General features: G+C 38.9%; 1 protein-coding gene across 1 annotated transcript in view; it reads right to left on the reverse strand.

Annotated features, from left to right (window-relative positions):
* Positions 1–23,109, reverse strand: part of RTF1 (RTF1 homolog, Paf1/RNA polymerase II complex component) — a 47,586-nt gene that overhangs the window by 18,933 nt on the left and 5,544 nt on the right. Inside the window, exons 2-4 of the mRNA XM_079700051.1 lie at positions 15,208–15,318; positions 4,926–5,073; positions 3,337–3,541 (exon numbers count right to left, since the gene is read on the reverse strand). Coding sequence (XP_079556177.1) covers positions 3,337–3,541; positions 4,926–5,073; positions 15,208–15,318 — 464 coding nt within the window. The remainder of the gene's footprint in view (positions 1–3,336; positions 3,542–4,925; positions 5,074–15,207; positions 15,319–23,109) is intronic.

Below are 23,109 nucleotides of genomic sequence, written 5' to 3' on the forward strand. Positions count from 1 at the left end.
TGCAGCCTAAATAAATAAATAATAAATAAATATTTGCAAATGAAGCAACTGACAAAGGACTAATCTCCAAAATTTACAACCAGCTCACGCAGCTCAATATCAAAAAAACAAACAACCCAATCCAAAAATGGGCAGAAGACCTAAATAGACATTTCTCCAAAGAAGATATACAGATTGCCAACAGACACATGAAAGGATGCTCAACATCATTAATCATTAGAGAAATGCAAATCAAAACTACAATGAGATATCATCTCACACCAGTCAGAATGGCCATGATCAAAAAATCTACAAACAATAAATGCTGGAGAGGGTGTGGAGAAAAGGGAACCCTCTTGCACTGTTGGTGGGAATGTAAATTGATAGAGCCACTATGGAGAACAATATGGAGGCTCCTTAAAAAACTAAAAATAGAACTACCATACGACCCAGCAATCCCACTACTGGGCATATACCCTGAGAAAAGAGTCATGTACCAAAATGTTCATTGCAGCTCTATTTACAATAGCCAGGACATGGAAGCAACCTAAGTGTCCATCAACAGATGAATGGATAAAGAAGATGTGGCACACATATACAATGGAATATTACACAGCCATAAAAAGGAACGAAACTGGGTTATTTGTAGTGAGGTGGATGGACCTAGAGACTGTCATACAGAGTGAAGTACGTCAGAAAGAGAAAAGCAAATACCATATGCTAACACATACATATGGAATCTGAAAAAAAAAAAAAGGTCATGAAGAACCTAGGGGCAAGACAGGAATAAAGATGCAGACCTACTAGAGAATGGACTTGAGGATATGGGGAGGGGGAAAGGTAAGCTGGGACGAAGTGAGAAAGTGGCATGGACATATATACATTACTAAACGTAAAACAGATAGCTAGTGGGAAGCAGCCGCATAGCACAGGGAGATCAGCTCAGTGCTTTGTGACCACCTGGGGGGTGGGATAGGGAAGGTGGGAGGGAGGGAGACGCAAGAGGGAAGAGATATGGGGACATATGTATATGTATAACTGATTCAATTTGTTATAAAGCATAAACTAACACACCACTGTAAAGCAATTATACTCCAATAAAGATGTTAAAAAAAAGAAACCAAAAGATAATAATAATAATAAATAAATATTTTAAAAAATATTAAAAAAAAAATAAAAACCTAAAAATAGAACTACCATATGACCCAGCAATTCCACTCCTGGGTATATACCTGAAAAACACAAAAATGCTAATTTGAAAAGATACATACATCGCCATGTTCATAGCAGTATTATTTACAATTGCCAAAATATGGAATGAATGGATAAAGAAGATGTGGTGTATATACATACAATAGAATACTACTCAGTCATAAAAAAAGAATGAAACTTTGCCATTTACAACAACATGGATGAACTCGGAGGAGATTATGCTAAGTGAAATAAGTCAGACACAGAAAGACAAACACTGTATGCTATCACTTATATGTGAAATCTAAAAAATACAACAAACTAGTGAATATAACAAAAAAGAAACAGATTCATAGATATAGAGAACAAACGAGTGCTTACCAGTGGGGAGAGGGAAGCAGGGAGGGGCAATATAGGGGTAGGGGATTAGGAGGTACAAACTATTATGTATAAAATAAGCTAAAGGATATATTGTACTACACAGGGAATATAGCCAATATTTTATAATAACTATAAGTGGAGTATAACCTTTAAAAACTGTGAATCACTAAATTATGCATCTGTAACTTATATAGTATTGTACATCAACTATACTTCAATTTTAGAAAAGTTAACAGCTTATATTTACATTATGTTCTTATACGTATTATCTCACTGAGGACTTACAACAATCCCCAACGAGGAAGCTGAGGCAGGAGGAGGGTAAGTGACTAATTCAGATAACCTGGCCAGTGAGTCTGACTTGAGCCTAGATTTTCTTTCTTCTTCTTCTTTTTTTAAAAAAAATATTTATTTATTTGGCTGCATTGGGTCTTAGTTGCAGCACACGGGATCTTCGTTGTGGCATGTGGGATGTTTCCTTGTGGCACACGGGCTCAGTAGCTGTGGCAGCGGGCTCTCTAGCTGCAGCATGAAGGCTCTAGAGCGCGCAGACTTAGTTGCCCTGCGGCATGTGGGATCTTAGTTCCCTGACCAGGGATTGAACCCGCATCCCCTGCATTGGAAGGCAGATCCTTAACTGCTGGACCACCACGGAAGTCCTGAGCCTAGACTTTCTGATGGAAAATGTCAGTGCTCTTTGCACAACCAAGCTACCTTTATGCTGCCTGCACTTACCTTAAAAGAAAAAAAAAATTTAAATAAAAAAAGAGGAAGCTCTAGAATAGGTGAAGAATCTAACAACCCAAAATGATACCTCACTACTGGTGTTGCCACCTATAAAACAGGATGCTAATGGTGTTTACATTAAAAAGATGAAGAAAGTTTCTGAGTTACCATATTGTACTGCCTTGCAGCTAAACAAATGATCTACAAAAACCTCCATTTTCTGTGAATGGCTCTGAACTTCTGTCTTAATTATCATCACTGTAAACATTCTTCCAATCACTAAAAAAGTCACAGAATCAGTCAGTCAACTGCTTCATTCATATAAGGTAAAAAATAAAAAACCCAAGTTTGAGATCAGCCACCCACTACTCTTGAGCTACGTTGTGATTTTATCATAGGGCCCTATTGGCCTTATATGAGAACCTCTTGTTATGCTCTCCACAATTCAGAAATACAAATTTCAGAAGTCATTCTTAACCATGTGGCAACTGTGATAGTTTCTTAAGTCCTGTTTGTTCCAATACAGGTAACCGTGGAAGCATTCACACTCAAAACAAATGTCTATTACTTGCTGCTGAATGAAAGCCAAACATTCTTGTCTAGAATAACTCACCAGACTTAATATGGTCTCCAGAAGGGACAGACAGGCTCCCAGACGAAATGGGACTAACTGCTGCCAAGGAAAATGCTTCTGTTTATTTCGCAATATTAGGTAGGTAGGGAAGGATCCAAATTGTGAGGACTATTTTATCTCCTGAGACAAAGTCAAGTTTATTTTCACCTTGAAATTCTGTTAGGAGATAAGGAAAAACTTCTGCCATTTAAATATGGCAAAAGTAATCCAAAATACTGAGGCAGCTTTGTATATCAAAAAGCAATTTAACATTTGAGCTTAAAAAAAAAATACAAAAAGCATGCTGGGAGGATAGTCAGATTCCTAACTCATAAATAATGAGAAGAAATTTCAAGTCTTGAATCCTGTGAAGACAGGGCTCCAAATGTGAACTTTGGGAAATTACTTTATTATTTTATTTCATCATTAAGGAACTACCACTTTACCTTTTTTTTAACACCTCCCTCTTCTCTATGCGGTTGAACAGTTCTTGCTCTCTCTCCTTTTCTGTCATCTGTTCCAGACGGGCCCTGTCTTCCTCATCTCCCATGAGGTCTTCTCCATAGCCATCATGGAATTCCTCATCTTCTGAGGAAGAGTCTGAATCTGAACTGGAGGAGGAGCTGTTGCTGTCAGAATCTGACACTTCACCTGCAACAAAGGACCAAACACAAGATTAGGTGATGCTGCAGAAGACAGAGCCACAGGTGGCCCCACAGTGTTGATAATCATTACCCCTTGGCTCTTCTAGGTGAAGTGGAACATGGTCATCTCACCTCCCTTGGGAAAACCCTTGGTCTGCCTTTGGCAAATGCAAACACAGGTTACAGAAACGTAGGCTGGATTAAGAAACCAGCATGATCTTTTTAATTTGACTTTTGTATTTTGAAAAAATTACAGACCTACAGAAAAAAGTTGCAAGAATAATTCAACTCCCGTACATCTGTTACTTAGGTTCACCCATTGTTAACATCGCCAATTCACTTTCTGTCTACATACATAAAACAATTTACACATTTTTATCATTTATTTTGCTGAATTGAGAGTAAGCTGCAGAGATTGTGACCTTTCACCCCTAAATACTTCTTGTAAAAAGGACAGTCTCTTATATAACCAAGTATACAATGATCTAACTCAGGAAGTTTAACATTTAAGAAATAGTATTATCTGACATATAGTCCATATTCAATTTTCATAATAAGTATAGGGAGATGCTTTGAGACTGTGTAAACATCTTGTTCCTCAACAAACTATCATCCAGTGGTTTTAACACTCGTCGATAACACTTCAGTAAATCAGTTATTACTATGATGGTTGAAAATGGTGACTGTCTAACTATACTTTCTTCTACATTAGTTGGCATTTTAAAAAATCAATGTTTTAATAAGTCATTAAATTGATTAGTGAATTCCTAATGATATTGGATCTTGGTAGGACAAAGGGTGATGGAAAAAAGCATTACATATTGTAACTGAGTATTTATTAAGTTAAACTAGCAATTTTGTGCTTGACTCAATTTGAGCTAACGTTCACAGGCATGTGCTTAAAAAGCAGGTTAGGCCAATTCTGTACAAGCCAGTTTGTATATAAACATTATTACTCAAAACAAATATAAAGTTTACCATTTTAGTCCTGGAACAAGTTCACTTTCAAACTAGTGTTAGCAAAAATTCTCATTTCAAAACAACATTTTTTACTGAGTTTTGTATCTGGTTCAAGGATTTTCCCCCTATGAATAACCAACAAAAAGGAAAGAGAAGGCACTCAAGTTAAGGTAAATGGAGACTCTAACGCAGGGAATCCTCATGGGTTTCCAGGATGGGTTTCAAGGGCCTCACTAACGCTTTGGAATGCATGTATTTTTCTTGCTTCATTCAGATTCTAAACAGACCATGACCACTGAAAAGATGAGAGACCCCTGCAATAAAGGCAGAGGCCATGTTGTAATTGTAATGCAGGCACCTTTTCCCTCCATTTCTGACTGCAGCTTCTACTAAATAAGAGTTCACTCCCAAGTCTGCACCACTTGACTCACCTTCCTCAGGGGCTGAGCTCTCAGCTGAACTGTCTTTGTCCGAACTGCCTGAGGAAGCAGTTTTATTGGCCTGTTTCTTCATGGTTCCTTTCTTTTCTATTTTTCTGGCTTTTCCTTTCTTCTTATTTTTATTGCTCCCAAAAGTCCACTACAAGGAAAAAAGAAAAAGGAAAATAGAACCAGGGATTTTATTGAGAAAAGCTGTAAGTTTCAAGAATTAAGAGTCTCTGACATTCATCAAAGTGATTACAAGTCTCTACTGCTTTGGATCTGAAACAAATACACTTTATAAGATGAAAGATATTGATTCTTGAAACCTTTGTTAAAACTTCATAACCTCTGGTTTGTAATTTCTTAATGTCAGTAGATAATTGATATAATAAACTTAAAATTTAATTAGTATACTTTTTATCAATAGAAAAGCAAATATATCAACTTAATGGCAAGTCAACTGAGTTAACTAAAACTCAGTTGGTACAGGAAACAGCTTCTAATGTTTCCTGTGGCAGAGAGGTCAGCAATTGCTAGAGATTGGTATGTCTGGGTTTCAGTACACAGTGCATGGCTGAGTTCTGAAGTGGGTCCCAGGAAAGCAGGGAATAAAGCTTTTTAGCAAGAGAAAACTTCAGAAAACACAGGGAGAAAATGATGAAGGCCACTCTTTGATGGATGGTAGCATCACTGGTACCAACTCCAAGGAGTCAGAAAGTATAATAGATCATTAAAAAAATATATATATATGTGTGTATATATATATATTTAAATCTGCATATATTACACTACAACATAATGTTTACATTGGATCTTCAATAGGAGATCCCATACATCTAAATATAAGGAACCTGTAACTTGTATTATCAAACTAACAGGCAGGCAATACACAGTTGATCACTCCAAGGCCAAAAAAATCATCTTCATCAAGCACTTTAATTATAAGTCTGAAAGACCATAAAATCATTTTTAAAATTCACAGAGACTATTTAGTTACATTAAACCATACCTCCTTTGATATTTTAACTTGTCAATTTAGGAGAATGATTTTAGGTGAAAAATACTTTACTTAGAAACTTTATTTTATGCACTCTAAAAATAATATTCATAACCAGCAAGAGCCTACTGTATAGCACAGGGAACTATACTCAATAATAACCTATAATGGAAAAGAATCTAAAAAAGAATATATATATAAAATAAAATAAAGTAAAATTCAGGACTTCCCTTGTGGTGCAGTGGTTAAGAATCTGCCTGCCAATGCAGGGGACATGGGTTTGAGCCCTGGTCCGGGAAGATTCCCACATGCTGCGGAGCAACTAGGCCCATGCACCACAACTGCTGAGCTTGCGCTCTAGAGCCCGCGAGACGCAACTACTATAAGCCCACGTGCCACAACTAGTGAAGCCCGCAGGCCTAGAGCCCATGCTCTGCAACAAAGAGAAGCCACCGCAATGAGAAGCCCATGCACTGCAACGAAGAGTAGCCCCCTCTCGCTGCAACTAGAGAAAGCCCGCGCAGCAACAAAGACCCAATGCAGCCATAAATGAATAAATAAATTTATTTTAAAAAATAAAAAATTAAGTTAAATTAAAAAAATTTTAAAGTATATATAAAAACACTGAATCACTTTGCTGTACTCCTGAAACTAACACAACATTGTAAATCAACTATATTTCAATAAATATTAAAAAAAAAAACCGGAAATTGTAAAACAAACTGAGACAATACTAAATAAACAAACCAACCAACCAAGGAGGGGGAGGATAAAAAAATCAAAATAATATTCATCTTTCCATCGTCACAGATTGAATTATAAATCTGGTATTAACATAAAAATTCTACATCTAATATTTAACAAAAGCACCAAGTCTTTGCTCCTTCTATAATGTGATCATATTATAACGTGATCATAAATCTACCTCCTACCTCACAATAGCCAAGATCAGAAGTAAATTTACTTTGGAGTTTTTTTTGGGGTGTGGGGTGGAGGGATAGTTCTGATGAGGTTTCCACGTTAGAAATGTTCCAGATGAGCTATTTTTAAGAACTACAGTCTGTTAATTTACCTTGATAAAATATTGTGAAAGGGCACTATTTTAATCTTCTGATTTTTTATTTTAATTTACTCTTAGTTATTTTAATTGCCACTTTATTTTTGTACTCAGGAGCTAGGAAGAAGGGACAAGTGAAAATAAACAGCTCCATGTTCTAGAATGATATATGAAGTGAATAAATGATATATTAAGTAATATACCACTTACGTATTAAGTGATATACATTAACAGCGACTTCTCTTTATAAGTGAATTTACTTCTCAAACTTTTAACAATTCAACACTTAGATCACTATTTAGAAAGAAATCCTAATGCTTCTCTTCTAAAAGCTATTTTTCAACCATTTGAAATCTTAATCATTCAAGGAAGATACTTTTTAGGTCAGTTTGAAAGAATCCAAAAGAGGCCAAAGTGTTCAGTTTCATAGTTAACTGAGCTAAAATATATCAACTTCCTATGCTGAGAATACAGATATTACTAGAGGCAATAATGTATAAAACATCTTTTGCATTGGCTTTGTTTACAGGAAATAGCACAACTATGCACATAATAGTCAATATTTATTGGTTGGTTATGAAAATGAGCATGACCCATCTCCTCTAAACAGGGTATCTTTTTGTACTTCTTTGTACAGAAATCCCTTCTTTTTACAAAGAAGTCCCTTTGTACTTCTACCCAATGGGAATATGAAAAGGCTGAGAGCGTAAAGGGTGAGCTACCAGGGTCACATGTGTGTTAGAGTGGATAGATCTATTTTCACCTACAGATTTGGATTTCTCACCTGCAACAGAGTCAAACTCTGAACTTCCAGGGTCGGGGGGAAAAGGGGGATTGTGTATGAGAGTAAAAAAAGGCTTAAATGTGAAGTCACACAGGTGAATCCAATTCAGGAGGTGCTAGAAAGCTATCTGGTTTCCTTATCCTTCCACTGTCTATCTGCTGCAATCTACCATTGCCTAAGCTTAGCAACTGTCATCTATAGCCTATGATGCTTATCCCCTGGAGGGGAGAGAGAAAAGATAAGAGTTAAAATAGAAGAAATAAAATGTTTCAATTTAACAAGGGCTTGCCTGGCTGAACCTGAGTGTGGGAAGGGAACCTCGGTCTTTTTCCTTCCAACACAAATTTCAAAAGAAATGAGATGACAAAAGTGCCTCACCTCCCATGAGGCTAACTCAATAGAGTCTGTCATGCCAATGGCAAACAACCAAACTCACTATATATGACAGGGCTTTAGGGAAATAAAATAATCACTTAAAATACGGGGACCAGGCTTCCCTGGTGGCGCAGTGGTTGAGAGTCCGCCTGCCGATGGAGGGGACACGGGTTCGTGCCCCAGTCCGGGAAGATCCCACATGCCGCGGAGCGGCTGGGCCCCGTGAGCTGTGGCCACTGAGCCTGCGCATCTGGAGCCTGTGCTCCGCAACGGAAGAGGCCACAACAGTGAGAGGCCTGCGTACCGCAAAAAAAAAAAAAAATATGGGGACCAGTCTCATTACTCCTATTTAATATAGAGAAAGAGACTCAAATGGGTACTGATAATTTCCCAAAAGATTTTTTTTCCTGCAGAATAGATCGTATTTGTAATATTTTACATTTACTCCTTTAAACCAGAGGCTCCTGAGTGTTTTTTTTGGTCTGAGCACATATTTTAAATATTTGCCCAATACCTCTTCTCTCAAGATCACAGAATCTAATAAACCATAAAGGAGATGGTCAAGACTTGTGGTAGGCAAAACTGACATAGAAATATCTTAACCCAGCCATTAGCCCAGAGATTGCTCAACTATTCCTGCAAAAGCCTTATTCTGTTGACTCCAAGACAGAAGGTAAACTAATTCTTTCATTGCCAGAGTGTGGTAGTAAATGGAGTCTAAAGAGTACAGTACAGGATTAAAGAGATGCTCTCAGGCTTTCCCCATCCATCAGAGAGTAGAAGAAATGACCTGGCTTTTCTTAATTTGTTTTGGGAACTATGGCTTCACTGAAAGGCAAGCTCTGTTGTGACCTTAAAAGTGCTCTAAAACGCACCACACAGAAGGCAAGAATGAGAAAATGAGTGCCTGCTGATCTGCATCTGAGTACAGAGGCCAGAGCATCCCCCAAGGAGAGCTGCTTAAAAACAACCTGGGAAAGGGAAAGGGTCCACTGTCAGTCAGGACTCTAATACACACTGACACCCTGCTTTTCCCAAGCATTCTACGTGCATGGAGGCTCACACAAAACACCAGGAAAGTATTACGTATAATGCAGTGATGAAAACCTAAAACAGTGACTAGAAGGAAGATGTCTTAACTAATAAATTAAAAGAGATTAGCACTTTGACTCTCACTGCTGTAACTGATACTCTAATGGACGGCAATTATCTAATGATACAAGGAGGGTTAGAAAGTACTACATAACCCTGTGCCAGACTGAGAGTGTAGGGGTTGTTATAAGCAGGTCCCTACTCTGGGAAGCAGCTGACCTTCCTGGCATTCAGCTGAAAGACAGGAAGGAACATGGGGTGGGGAGTGGTTGCCTTGGACGTGGGTGCCATTGACATGCTGAGTACTTTTATCCTGGAGGCAGAAAAGCAAAGAAACTTCAACATTTCAGAGAGGTTATCTCTAATGGACAAGGAAGATCATATTCTAGGTCTCAGGACCCAGAGTAGAAACCATTGCAGCCCAGTTACTCCTGAAACGAATTTACAGTGAAATGAAATACTTTGAGGTAAGTAGGGTTCAAGAAGAACAGCTGGGCTAGTGATAAACTATGGGACTAGAGGTTAAAAGAACTGGAATAAAGGCCCAAGCCCTCAAACTGAGACTGTTTTCTTATCTGTAAAGTAGGAATAATAATACCACCTTGACCACCTATCAGGGTAGTATGAGACTCAAAGGAGACAGAATAAAAGACGCTAAGAGCATATCAGAAACCATGAAGTTCTATATAAATGGAGGGTACATTTTATGATGGAAAAAGGAAACCAGAACTTCTGGGAGCCTGTTTTCTTATCTGAAATAAGGGAATCTAAAAGATCTCTACGACCCCTTGGAGTTTTAAAGTTGTAGGATTCTATATGAACTGAGTGTTACACTAAATTGAAGTGTTTGTCAAAACGATTCGGTAGTCATTATTCTAGATCTTAACAGTGGCCAACAAAGAGGTGTGCGGAGAGGGCTTGGTTCCTGATTTAGGTATTTTTTCCCTGTGAAGATACCGAAGATAGAAAAGGGTCAGCAAAGTTGAAGAGTATATGCAAATGTCAGCCTAAAGAACAATGAGGAATAGCTAAGTTTTCTTTTCCCTTAAAAGAAATTATTTGTAATTAATCAAACAAAGTACAAAGGGCACTACTGTATCTTATAATCAAGCAATCAGTTATATTTAACTGGAAAACACAGAGAATCCCTATACTCAATCACAAAAACGTATAGTCTGGTTATGGAGATAAAAACAAAAGTGAAACAAATGATACCAAAAAAATGTAAAATATAATCAGTACTCCACTGCACTGTTTGGTAGGAAGTGTCAGAATTTGTCATACAGTTTAAGCAAGTGGTACATGAAAATCACTTTATTTTTCTTGTGATGAGATTTTAGGTATCTAGATAAATGAGGTGCTACTGTATGGTAATCTACATAGCCAAGAACCCAGAAGCATGCTAAAAAAAAAAAAAGAGGGACTTCCCTGGTGGAGCAGTGGTTAAGAATCTGCCTGCCAGTGCAGGGAACACGGGTTCGAGCCCAGGTCCAGGAAGATCCCACATTCTGCAGAGCAACTAAGCCCGTGCGCCACAACTACTGAGCCTGAGCTCTAGAGCCTGCAAGCCACAACTACTGCGCCTGCGAGCCACAACTACTGAAGCCCGTGTGCCACAACTACTGAAGCCCAGGCGCCTAGAGCCTGTGCTCCTCAACAAGAGATGCCACTGCAATGAGAAGCCCGCGCACTGCAACAAAGAGTAGCCCACGTTCGCCACAACTAGATAAAGCCCGCGTGCAGCAACAAAGACCCAACACAGCCATAAATAAATAAATACATATATACATACATAAATTTATTTTTAAAAAATGCTTATGAGAAATTCAAATAGCTATTGTTAAATTCAAGTACTAAAGCAGAGTATTCCAACCTGAACTCTATGGGGTCCCCTGGTTTCCTGACCCCAGAGCAGATCAGAGACACAGGAAGATGGAAGTAGAGCAGATTACTAGGAGATGAGAACAATGGCCACTGCTTACCTTCGGTACTGGGGGAGAAAGGAAAGATAAAAACCAGCACCACAGAGCTTGGTATTTTGGAAGTCACTATTTCACAGTATAAGAACTGTCATTCATAATCATGACTAAATCAGTTAAAAAACTATATATAATAAGATCTATCAAAAATTTTTTCAAATATAGTGGGTTTTATATTTTAAACTTTCAAAAGTTTAGTTTTAGTATTGGGATAATTCATCTATATGGAACATCTTTTTCCAGAGGTATTGTGTGTATGAAAACCTTACTAAATGAATATACACACAGGAAAATATTAGCTTAGCAGTGAAGGCCTTTATCAGTATGTGCTGATTATGTATTATCTGCATGGTAAAGCAACAACAAAATGCTCTTGGGTATCTAGGCTGACTTCCTGGAAAAATTATTACTAAATGAATTTTAATTAAAAGTTGTATCTTTTTCAAAATGTTCTATTAATAAAAATATTGGAGCCCACAAGCAATAACATAGTGGGAATAGGAGTGCAACTAGATCAAAGTGGGAGCGCTCAAAAGATTAAATGGGGTAAGAGAGAAAGAGAAGACGCTTCAGAAAGAAAGAAAGTAGAAAAAAATGGAATGGGGGAAAAGCAAGAAGAGGCCAAAGTCTCTGAAGAGGTAGTAAACTGGAGCGTAAAATATATCCAGGAAGTTCCGGGAAAGAAAAAACAGGTGACAAGTGCTGAACTACACGGCTGGGCCAAATGTTTTTATTTCTCAAAAATGTTGAAAACAGGACTGTACATGAAGCTTTTTAAAATAATCATTCTCGCTCAGGCACAGGGCAATAGAACATAATTCAGCTGTTTCCTTACTTTGTCTAATGTAGTTATATTCAATTTTGAACAACAAATAAAGGGTTTTCTTGGTATCTATTGATAACATGATTTTTACTGGTAACAAGGGAAAATCTAGGCTTTATTCCTATTTCTTATCTAGGTGCAGCTATCTGTTTCCACGAGATTCACCATGTTTCTAAAAAGGACTCTGAAGTACCCGATTTAGGACTCTGTTCCTCCTAACAAATGGACTTTTTTGTTTTGGCCATTTTTTTTTTAAACTTTAAATCTCATGAATGAGCACTGCTAGCTCCCCTCCTCCTAACCCTGTTATTTTTCTTCCCGGCCACTCCTGTCTGCACCCTTGGTGGTGCTTCTATTACCAAATGCTTTCAGGGACAGGAAGTGACAGCACCAAAATGCCACACCACAGCATTAAAACCTACCACTGAGGTTGTGCTTTCCAATTTCCCAGGCTTGGTCAATGTAAACCTTACAGGAAGAGTTCTACTTCTCATGTGCCTAAGATATGACTGAGAATAACTCACTCATCAAAAATAATACACAAGATATCTACTATTCTCTCCTTAATCGAACCTTTTTTTTTTTTTTTTTTTTTGCCACGCTGCACAGCTTGTGGATGTTAGCTCCCTGACCAAGGATTGAACCCGGGCCCTTGGCAATGAAAGCGCAGAGTCCTAACCACTGGACCACCAAGGAATTCCCCCTAATTGGGCCTTACACTTAATAACCAATGCACCCACTTTTTTCTGGATAGGAAACTTGCATAACTTCTGTGTCCCCCTCCCCACCCCCAACAATTAGCTAGGCATCTTCTTGCTCTAAAGTCAGTGCATGTCTCTCCTTAAAACTAACTACCCATTAACCTCCTAAATCGGTTGTTCCTGACTAGTTTTCTGTCCTAGCAAATCTGAGGAGAACAACATACTTCTTTCTACCTGTATTCATCATCATGAATGACAATAAACAAGAGTCACGTGGGAGGGGAAAAGGGTTGGGAGGTGTATTTGAAAAAAACTCCAGAGTAGCTTCTAGTACAAGCAGGCTCCATCTGACTGAGAACTGACATTTTAACAACCAAATTTCTAAAAGGCTAGTTCGTAGGTAACAAGGATATTAAAGCCATAGCAGAAACTAGAAAACATAGCAAATTATTTCAGTATATGGGTTTCACCTACAAAGATGTATGAATATTCATTATGAGAGAGAAAAAAAAAACAAGAGCCTCTGTCTCAAACACTGTATTCTAAGGATCTCTCAGAAGTCCCCTACCCACTCTAAAATATCTCTATGGCAGCCACAAATCTGAGTTTACAATACCACTGATTTCTCTAGTGGCTGGTAGGATTTTTTTAAAAAAGGTTTTCTTAATTGTCCAAAATAATGAAGTACTTACCCTAACTTTGGGGTGCTCTGTGCTTAAGCTAGTAGCCTGGGCCAGAAAGTGATAATGCAGACCAAAAAAACAGGCTCTTTTCAGAATGGCCATGATATAGAGACTGCTATTCCCAGTGCAGGGTGAGGAGGGACTAGAGTAGAGCTGCCAGAAGCCAGTGGGCCAGGGGGCTGGGACTGGGAGGCAGCGGCAAGAGCTAAGAACCTTGGGAGGAAAGTTATGCAAACTCTCAATCCCCACTAGACAGGGTACAGCTTGCCTGTCAGCTTTTTCTCCAATAAGTACATAAGTAGCTGGTAGCATTCTAAGGTGAAGACTCTCAGACTTGGTTAAGTAGCTGCAAGTGACAAAGGGAATCCTAAGCTGTAAACATTTTTATGGACGCTGGATCTACCCTAGCACAAGTTTTGGGCTTCTCTAATGCTGTGGAGTTGATACATACTTTGACCTTCTGGTAGAAGCAGCTCAAAAGGATGAAGCGAATCCCTACAGCAACTGCATACTCAGGAGTGACTTAATGAAAGGAATATGGAAAACAAAATGCTTCAAAGGATAGTTATTGATTGTATCTCAAGGAAGTGCAAAGACAATAAACATGTTACAGGGTATTCCAAACACAACACAGATTCAAACTTAATATCCCACAGCAGCTGACTTCTGAAACATGGAAAATGAAAGGAGTTGATGTAGGAATAGTGGGAAAGGGAATTATTTCAAGATTTTCCTATATTATCTTTGCATTTTTTTAAAATAGAAAAACAAAACAAAGCAAATTATTTCATAAAATCCACTGTTTTTCTAAGCAGATTGGGTTACTTTATCAATTTTAGAGGAATTATAGTACCTCCGTGAAAAATAAACGAAACAAAAGAATAAAACTCGCACATTCACTACGTCTTGCTATCAAAGCAATTTTAGGTCTGTTGAATTATTTAAGATTAAGAGAATATCAGTACAGTCAATCAGAATGCAATCGTTCCTAATTTGCATATGCAGGGCACTGGTAAATACTGTTCTAGCTGTTAACTAAATTTCATTATAATAAAAAACATTTTTTATTTTAGAGGAACTTTAAAACAAAATACTGTTAGTGCACTGTTAAAAATATTTTCCTAGATTGCAGGGTAAGAGATTAAACAGAAAGATGATATCCAGCCTCCCCCCAGGAAATTACTAAGGGAAAAAAAGTATTTTAAATCAAATGAGGAACATGTAGGAGTGCTTCAAAGACCTTTCCCCTAATCTCTCTCTCTTCCATTAAAGTTCTGGATCTTTCAGGGCCTTGTTTGGTGGTGGGCAGCAGTTTGGGAAAGTCACCTTGGCTTAAACAATGAACAGCTGGACGTTTCTCATTAAAGGCTAATGCCACTACTCTGAGAGATGTTGATTCCATCTACCCAAAGAAAGCTTCTTACCTTGCTAAAGTATTTCTCACTAATACTTTATCAGGCATTACTGATAGACTTTCTTTTCTAACATAAAAGTGGGATTAAAAAGGTGACAAAAAATAAAAGAGATGGTGACTAACAAGTTGTGCTCCCTCTGCAAAAGGGCTGAAAATAAAAGACTAAAAATGGCCACGAATGCACTGCAGAGGTACCCACTAGGTAACTAGCAGTACAAAGAACATCACAATGCGAGAGCTTTCCATACACAATTTTCTTTTCCCAAGAAGTTCTCATAGATCTTAGGCAGGAAGGTCTCAGTTTAAGGAAAAGAGGCTGCCAGGAGTCACCAACTCAGGACCCTCAAACACTCATTAGTCCCAGAGGCCTAGCCCTCCACACCCACCTCATCATCACTGTTAGACGTCTCCGAGTCTGAGGAGGCTGCAGGCTGACTAACAGGCGGCTCCTTCTCTTCAGAGTCACTTCGTTTCCGCTTTGCCAGGGACAAGAGCTCCTGAGAGGGCAAAAGTAGCCATGTGAGTTTTGTTCACAGAGAAAGTATATCCAAAAATAAAAAAATGCCCACCTTCTCTAGATCTCTTCTACTTCTTTGTGGTTTCACTTGAAGGACATCATCAGTGGGAACTTTGGTCACATGAACAGACCAACTGCCAGCACTCCTAAGTGCTAAAGAAATGCTTTCAAAGTCTGGAATTCCCTGGCTGTTCAGTGGTTAGGACTCTGATCTTTCACTGTAGGGGGCCCGGGTTCGATCCCTGGTCAGGGAATGAGGATCCCACAAGCTGCACGGCACAGCCAAAAAAAATCTATTCCCTCACTCTTAATGGGAAATGTATGTCTGAGATGGAAAAGTGACTAGAAAACTAAACTGGAGGCTACCCCCGAATTTCCTCTGTAAGTTACAGAAGTACTGATTCTCAGCAATTGATATGATAAGAACCATGTCTACAAAGGTAATTTGCTCCTTGTTCTTATTGGTATAGCTAATACTCTGAGCACCCTCTTATTATATATAATTCATGGTAAAATTGGCATTTGTGGGGCTGTTCTGAATAAGCTGACAAACTACAAATTTCTGAGGTCATTTTTTATTTTGGATGCCTAAACCAGGAAAAAAAAAAAAAGTATATTTCTGGTGCTGAACCCAGGGTCAAGCAGTAAGTATGCTGGCCTCTACATGGGAATCCCAATTTGACAACCCCAATATTCCCATTCACCACCTCTGCCTTGTCCTGGTGATTTAAGGGAGCTTAAAGGAGAAGAGATACGCCATTTAGTAAGACATGGCTACAACCAGGATTTGCTCTCTCACATGGTTTCCCGCTCCTGCTACTTCTCCCCAACTCAGTCCAGTCACTCAAAAACACAACAAAAGGATACTCACTCTGATTCTTGCTTTCTGCTAATATCAATACCAGCCCAAAATTATATTGTACTTACTAGATGCCAGGTACTTTTCTAAGCATCTAACATTTAACCTTCACAACCGCCTTAAGGTAAGTATTGTTATCTTCCCCATTTAAAGATAAAGAAACTAAGGAGCAGGAGAGGTTAAGTAACTCACCCAAGGTAATACAGCCAGTACATGAGAGAACCAGGATTCAAACTAGGGCAGATAAAATCCTAGCTCCTATTTCAATCATGGTTTACATTTTCCCCTTGGGCCAAAAGAGAGAAAAATATAACTAATAAATACTACTAGTATTATTCCTTGATGATGTTGGTGCTATACAATTATAGGTTAAGTGCCAAGACAAATTTTTTAAAAACAGACTGCTATAAAATATGTTTTCTTCTTCCAGTCTCTTTCTATTTTAGTACTGAGTATACCCTCCTTGGCCAGAATGAGAAAATGACCTTCTCAGATTAACAGCTGACACCATCTCTTCTTCATAAGCAGTAACGAAATGTTACTCTTCTCATCTCTTTAGACAGAGCTAGCATACTAACTTCCTGAAAAGACTTCAGATCATAAGAACACTCTACTTTTTCCACATCAAAATGGTAACTGCTATTGACCAAATGCAAATTACAGCAATGTTTGTGTGTTTACAGTCTTTTAAAAACTTGAGGGTGTAATTTACATACAGTACCTTTTATCCTTTCTTATGGATGGTTCTATGAGTTTGACAAATACATACAGTTGAACCACTCACACAATCAAGATATAGGACAGTTCCATCATCCCCCCAAATTTTGCGGTAATTTGCACTGGTCAATAGTAGTTACCATTTTGGTATGAAAAAGTAGAGTGTTTATGATCTGAAGCCTTTTCAGGAAGTAAGTGCTCTTCATCTCTCTCCCTCCATCCCCTGGCAATCACATACCTGTTTTCTGTCTCTACAGATCTGCCTATTGTAAAATATCACATAAATGGAATCATATAGTGTGTAGTCCTTTGAATTTGGTTTCCTTACTTAGCATAATGCATTTGAGATTGGAAAGGTATCAGCAGTTTGTTTCTTTTTATTGTAAAGTAGTATTCCATTGTGTGGATACACCACACTTTATCCATATGCCAGTTGAAAAACATTTGGGTTGTTTCCATCCTGGGGCAGTTATTTGTTCATGTACAGGTTTTTGTGTAAACATTAGTTTTTATTTCACTTGGACAAATACCTAGGAGTGGTACTGCTGGGTTATATGGTGATTTGTGTACGACCTTTACTATTATCTTTTTTCCACATTACCTTCATGCAAATTCATAAAAATTAAAAAGACTTCTGGTAGGTAGTGTACTTCCTGACCCTTTGAGGTTCACAAATGCACTAGAATTCTGTTCTAATACCAACTCATTATAACAGGGATTTGGATATGCTAGCAATCAAATCCTTTCCTGAAACAAGCAGTAGATATATTACAAGCAGTAGATATCCATTAAAAGTAACTAAAGTGTTAATGTGTTAGTATCGCCTTCCTGTTAAAGAGATTCCACTTTATACTAAAAACGTAAAAAATATCTCTCCATCAGCAAACAACTGCATCTGACAGGCACAGTCCTTCTTCTTCTACTACATTAAATACCATATTAACAATAGTATAGAGACAGCAAAGACGTTCTTCTTAAAAAATGTGAAAGATACCCTTTCCACAAGCTGAGAATTGTATAGGAAGTTACTGGGGGAACTCATGGCAAGGCTACTCTTCACAGTTACGTCCTTTATATTCTTTTTTTTTAAATAAATAAATTTATCTATTTATTATTTTTGGCTGTGTTGGGTCTTCATTGCTGTGTGTGGGCTTTCTCTAGCTGCCGCGAGCAGGGGCTGCTCTTCCTTGTGGTACACGGGCTTCTCATTGAAGTGGCTTCTCTTGTTGCGCAGCACGGGCTCTAGGCACGCGGGCTTCAGTAGTTGCGGCTCGCGGGCTCTAGAGCGCAGCCTCAGTAGCTGTGGCGCAAAGGCTTAGTTGCTCCGTGGCATGTGGGACCTTCTCGGACCAGGGCTTGAGCCCGTGTCCCCTGCACTGGCAGGCGGATTCTTAACCACTGTGCCACCAGGGAAGCCCAAGTCCTTTATATTCTGAGGGCTCATAAATACAGCTGGACACACTAATGTGCAACAGAAAGGTCTTGCCAACACTCCACACATGAAGAGATCATCAGATTTGTTACCTGTAGCAGTTGATTTATCCAGCACCAATACTCAAAAAAGCCAGTCTAAAACTGATTCATGCACAGGGCGTAGGTCCTTCTGCAGCTCTCTCCTGCTAGCCCGCTTCACTGTGCCACACTGGTTGAGATGACATTTCTGTGTGTCCAGTGGTTCTCTCTCACCATCCTCCCTGTATTTCATCACATCTAGTGAAAACCTCCCCTACTTATCTCAGCATTCCTCTAGGATGGAATGGCTTTGTGGGGTGCCCACATGGTTTATCAAACTTAAGCTGAATTAAAGATCTGCTGAGAGTAATGCCAATGCCTAACACACTATAGGTATGACTGTGTAGGATGCCACATCTGGCTTCTAGAGCAGTTTCATTAACATTGCTTGAAAACCATATATAACAATAAACTAGACAGCCAAATTGCAAGTCTAATTGCACTAAGGTAATATTTATTAAAATAGTATTATTCTGGTTAAAATTAGAATTCTAATCCATCAATATGTGAAGACTCATAAACCTTAGGATTTAATTCCCCCACCCCATCATTCACAGTGTATTTTTGCAATGCCATGTCGGGATCAATCTGTAATAAAGCAACTTATTTAAAGGAAATTACTTACTTAAAGGAAATTAAATCTCATCTCTTTAATCAAGCCTTCCATGATCACACAAAAGTGGGATACAGATTCTGCACCCCAGAAAAGGAGAATAAAAGCCCAAATGGATAAACCTCAGAGGTTTTTTATAGCTAATTAGCATGCTGAGCTCTTTTTCACATATTCATTCCACAAATACAACTAATGCAAGTGATTACTACCATCTAGGGTGACCAAATATCTTGGTTTGCTTAGGATTGTCCTGGTTTTAGCACTGAAAGTCCTGAATTCTGGGAAACTCAGTTCCTGGCAAGCGGGACAGATAGTTCCCCTGCTACCAGCACCTACTATATACCAAGCTGTGGGTAGAAAGCCAGGAATAGGAGATACATAGTCCTTGACCTCACAGAATTTAAAATCAAGTAAGGGGGTGTATGTATAACTGATTCACTTTGCTGTACTAACCTGAAACTAACACATTGTAAATCAATTATACTCCAATAAAAATTTAAAAATAAATAAATAAAGTCAAGAGAGGGAGACAGACAATAAACAGGTAAAGAAACAAGTATATTTAGTGATAAGTGCTAAGAAGGAAGTGAATCAAAGTGAGTGCGGAACCTATCTGCAATAGGGTGATTGGGGGAAGGCTTCTCTGAGGCAATGGTATTTAGGCTGAGACTAGAAACGGGGGGAAGACACAGGGGTACAGTCTTCTGGATAGAAGTCTTCAGATAGAATAGATAAGGCCCTGGACTTCTCTAGTGGTTAAGAGTCCGCCTGCCAATGCAGGAGACATGGGTTCGATCCCTGGTCCGGGAAGATCCCACATGCCGCGGAGCAACTAAGCCCGCGAGCCACAACTACTGAGCCTGCGCTCTAGAGCCCATGAGCCACAACTACTGATCCCGCATGCCGCTACTGAAGCCTGCGTGCCTAGAGCCCACGCTCCACAAAAGAAGCCACCACAATCAGAAGCCCACGCACCGCAAGGAAGAGTAGCCCTCGCTCGCCACAACTAGAGAAAGCCCTCATGCAGCAATGAAGACCCAACACAGCCAAAAATAAATACATAAATAAATAAATTTATATATTAAAAAAAGAATAGATAAGGCCCTGAAATTGGCAATAGCTTGGCTTAACCAAAGAACTAAAAGGGAACCAGGGTGACTAGAGCTTCATAGGCAAGGGGACAGGGGGTGGGGGGTGGTGATGGAATGAGGCAGGTTAAAGGTAAGAAGAAACCACATCATTCCCAGGTTTATACAGCAGGATCAGGAAAATGAATTTTACTTGAAGGCAGTGGGGAGCCATCAAATGGTTTTAAGCAGGGAAGTAACCATCCTCTGAGGGTTTTTAAAATAGCACTCTGACTGACAGAGGAACAGATTACAGGGCCAGGGAGGAAGTGCGGAGAGGAGTCCACAGCAGGGTCATCAGAGTAGATGGTGACCTGGACAAGGTAAGAAGCCACAGGGACAGAGAGAAGTGGGAGGACTTGAGAAAAGCTAAGAAAAGAGTAGTAATTCATAGAGGTTTAAATCTGAGACATTATTTTCTATTATTTCTTTCATATCAAAATTTTTGATTGAAGAACATCATTCCAACAGTGGACACTGGTTATTTTTCAGGAGTAAGGAACAGAGCCATTGCGTGCATATACATTTGTGGAACAGGGAGGTATTTTTGTTTCGCTGGAACTGTTTCAACAAGTATGTACTATTTTTATCATTAAAAAAAAAACAAAAGAAAACAAACCAAAACAATGAACATACACACGAAAACCCTTCTGAAGTAGTAATTCCAAAGTGACAGTGTAACACTCCTTTACATTTCACATGACTGGCATGAAATGTGGCAACTTCCCTTTCCAATTTCTAGCAAAGTGATTATAATTATAGATAAAATACTGAGTTACATAAATGCCCACAATGTCATAGAATTGATAAAATAAAACCAGTTTTCAACACATTCAAAACAAAACGTACATTAAAATGTTTTTTTAAATTCTACTACTGTTACTTGTTTCTACTTGGATCCCTCTTCTAATACACTTTCTAACTAATGCACTTTCCATGCCTTATAGAACAGGTATCAGTATTACAGCAGAGGGGCTAAAGCAAGAACTCCCAATCTTACAGTGTCCCTTTACCTCCAAGTAATACTACTATAATCAGAAAAGTTAGAATCTAACTTTCTACCGTGGATATGCCAAGCAGCATTTGCTTATTCAACAAAGATTTATTAATTGTCTACTCTGTGTCAGGCAGGCATTATTTTCAACTATGTACTTAAATGTCTCCACTTGAGTATCTCATAGACAACTTTAATCTCTACACATACAAGACTGAACACATGCTTTTCACCTTTAAACCTGATCTTCCTCCAGGGTTCCCCATCTCATGCCAGAATCTCCTCTTCCTCACCCCTAACATCCAACCAGTCATCAAATCCACTCAGTTTTATAGCTTGAATATTATGTCCAATTAATCCACTTTCTGTCATCTCTATAACTACACCAGTCCAAGTCAGGCATTCATTCAACAAATACTGACAAGGTATATGCTGCAGGCCAGGCACTGTTCTAGATGCAGGGATACTACATTGAACAAACAGCCTTGCCCTCTTGGAGCTTCCATTCTAGTGGAAGTCTCACCTGGACTCCCTTATCTGCCATCTAACTAGTGTCCCTTCTCCAGATTACTCTCCACATGGCAGCCTGGGAAAACTTTTCAAAAGACAAGTTGGAACACCTCTTTCAGCTTAAAGTCCTTCGGTGGTTTCTCATTACCCTCAGAATAAAGTCCACAGTCCTTACTATTGCCAACCTGGACCTGCCAGTGGCTTAAAACATCTTTTTAACCCCGCCCACAGAAAGATAAATTATACCTTATGACCCAGTATGTACATACATGCATATATGTGAAACACAAGTTTTATGAAACAATACTTATCTTTACTAGGTCTGACATATGATTTTTTTTTCTATTTGATTCAATTTCGTTTTTATTTTTAACACTGGCTGTGATTCACTAAACTGGCTTTTCCATCCTCAAAGGGTCCAAACAGACTACTTCTGCAGCTTCATTTGTACCACTCTCCCTCCAACTAGTGATGTCCCAGTTACTCTGCTTCCTTCAGTTTCATGAGGGTGCTAGGTCCGTCCTGCCTCAATGCTTTTGTACATTTTGGTCCCTCAACCATGAACACTCACACGTCCCTGTACTCTTCAGTCTCCTATCTCCTTATCCCTAACCCATATTCCAGATCTCAGTTTAAATGTCACTCCCATCAGGCGAGCATAGAGTCCCTGGTCAAACTCTCACAGCATCCTTGCTCTTCCTTCATAGCCTGTAACGCAAGTGTAAGGAAATGACTCTCTGAGCAATGCCTGACCCTGTCCCTCCCTTTGCCCCCCATCCCCTAAGCTCCTTGAAGGTAGAGACTGCTTCGATTTTGTTCACCCAATAGCCCTATTGCCTCGCACTGTCTAACACATTTGTTGAAAGATTAAAAAAAACAAAAAAACAATCTTTGCCCTTGGGGAACTTATGGTCTAGGGAGCAAATAAGTACATCAAGAGAACCAGTGTTGAAAGATAGGTTTTGAATTTTTCCTGAAAGCCTCTCTGTTAAAGCTCCCATGGGACTCAATTTTCCCTGCACTACTTCTAAAAGAAAATCAAGTGAAATTGGCAGATGAGTTACATCAGGCTAGATGCAACATTATGACACAAATTTAAAACTGCACAAGTTAACCCCAACACTTCTCACAAGTTCATCCTAGACTTCCAACTCTGCTCTAATGTAAAAAGACTTTATCAATGAGAAGCACAACTTTTATTTTTTATTTTTTTAACATCTTTATTGAAGTATAATTGCTTTATAATGGTGTGTTACTTTCTGCTTTATAACAAAGTGAATCAGCTATACATACACATGTATCCCCATATCTCCTCCCTCTTGCGTCTCCCTCCCACCCTCCGTATACCACCCATCTAGGTGGTCACAAAGCACGGAGCTGATCTCCCTGTGCTATGCGGCTGCTTCCCACTAGCTATCTATTTTACGTTTGGTAGTGTA

The sequence above is a fragment of the Hyperoodon ampullatus genome (genome assembly GCF_949752795.1).
Source record: "Hyperoodon ampullatus genome assembly, chromosome: 3".
NCBI classification, from domain to species: Eukaryota; Metazoa; Chordata; class Mammalia; order Artiodactyla; family Ziphiidae; genus Hyperoodon; species Hyperoodon ampullatus.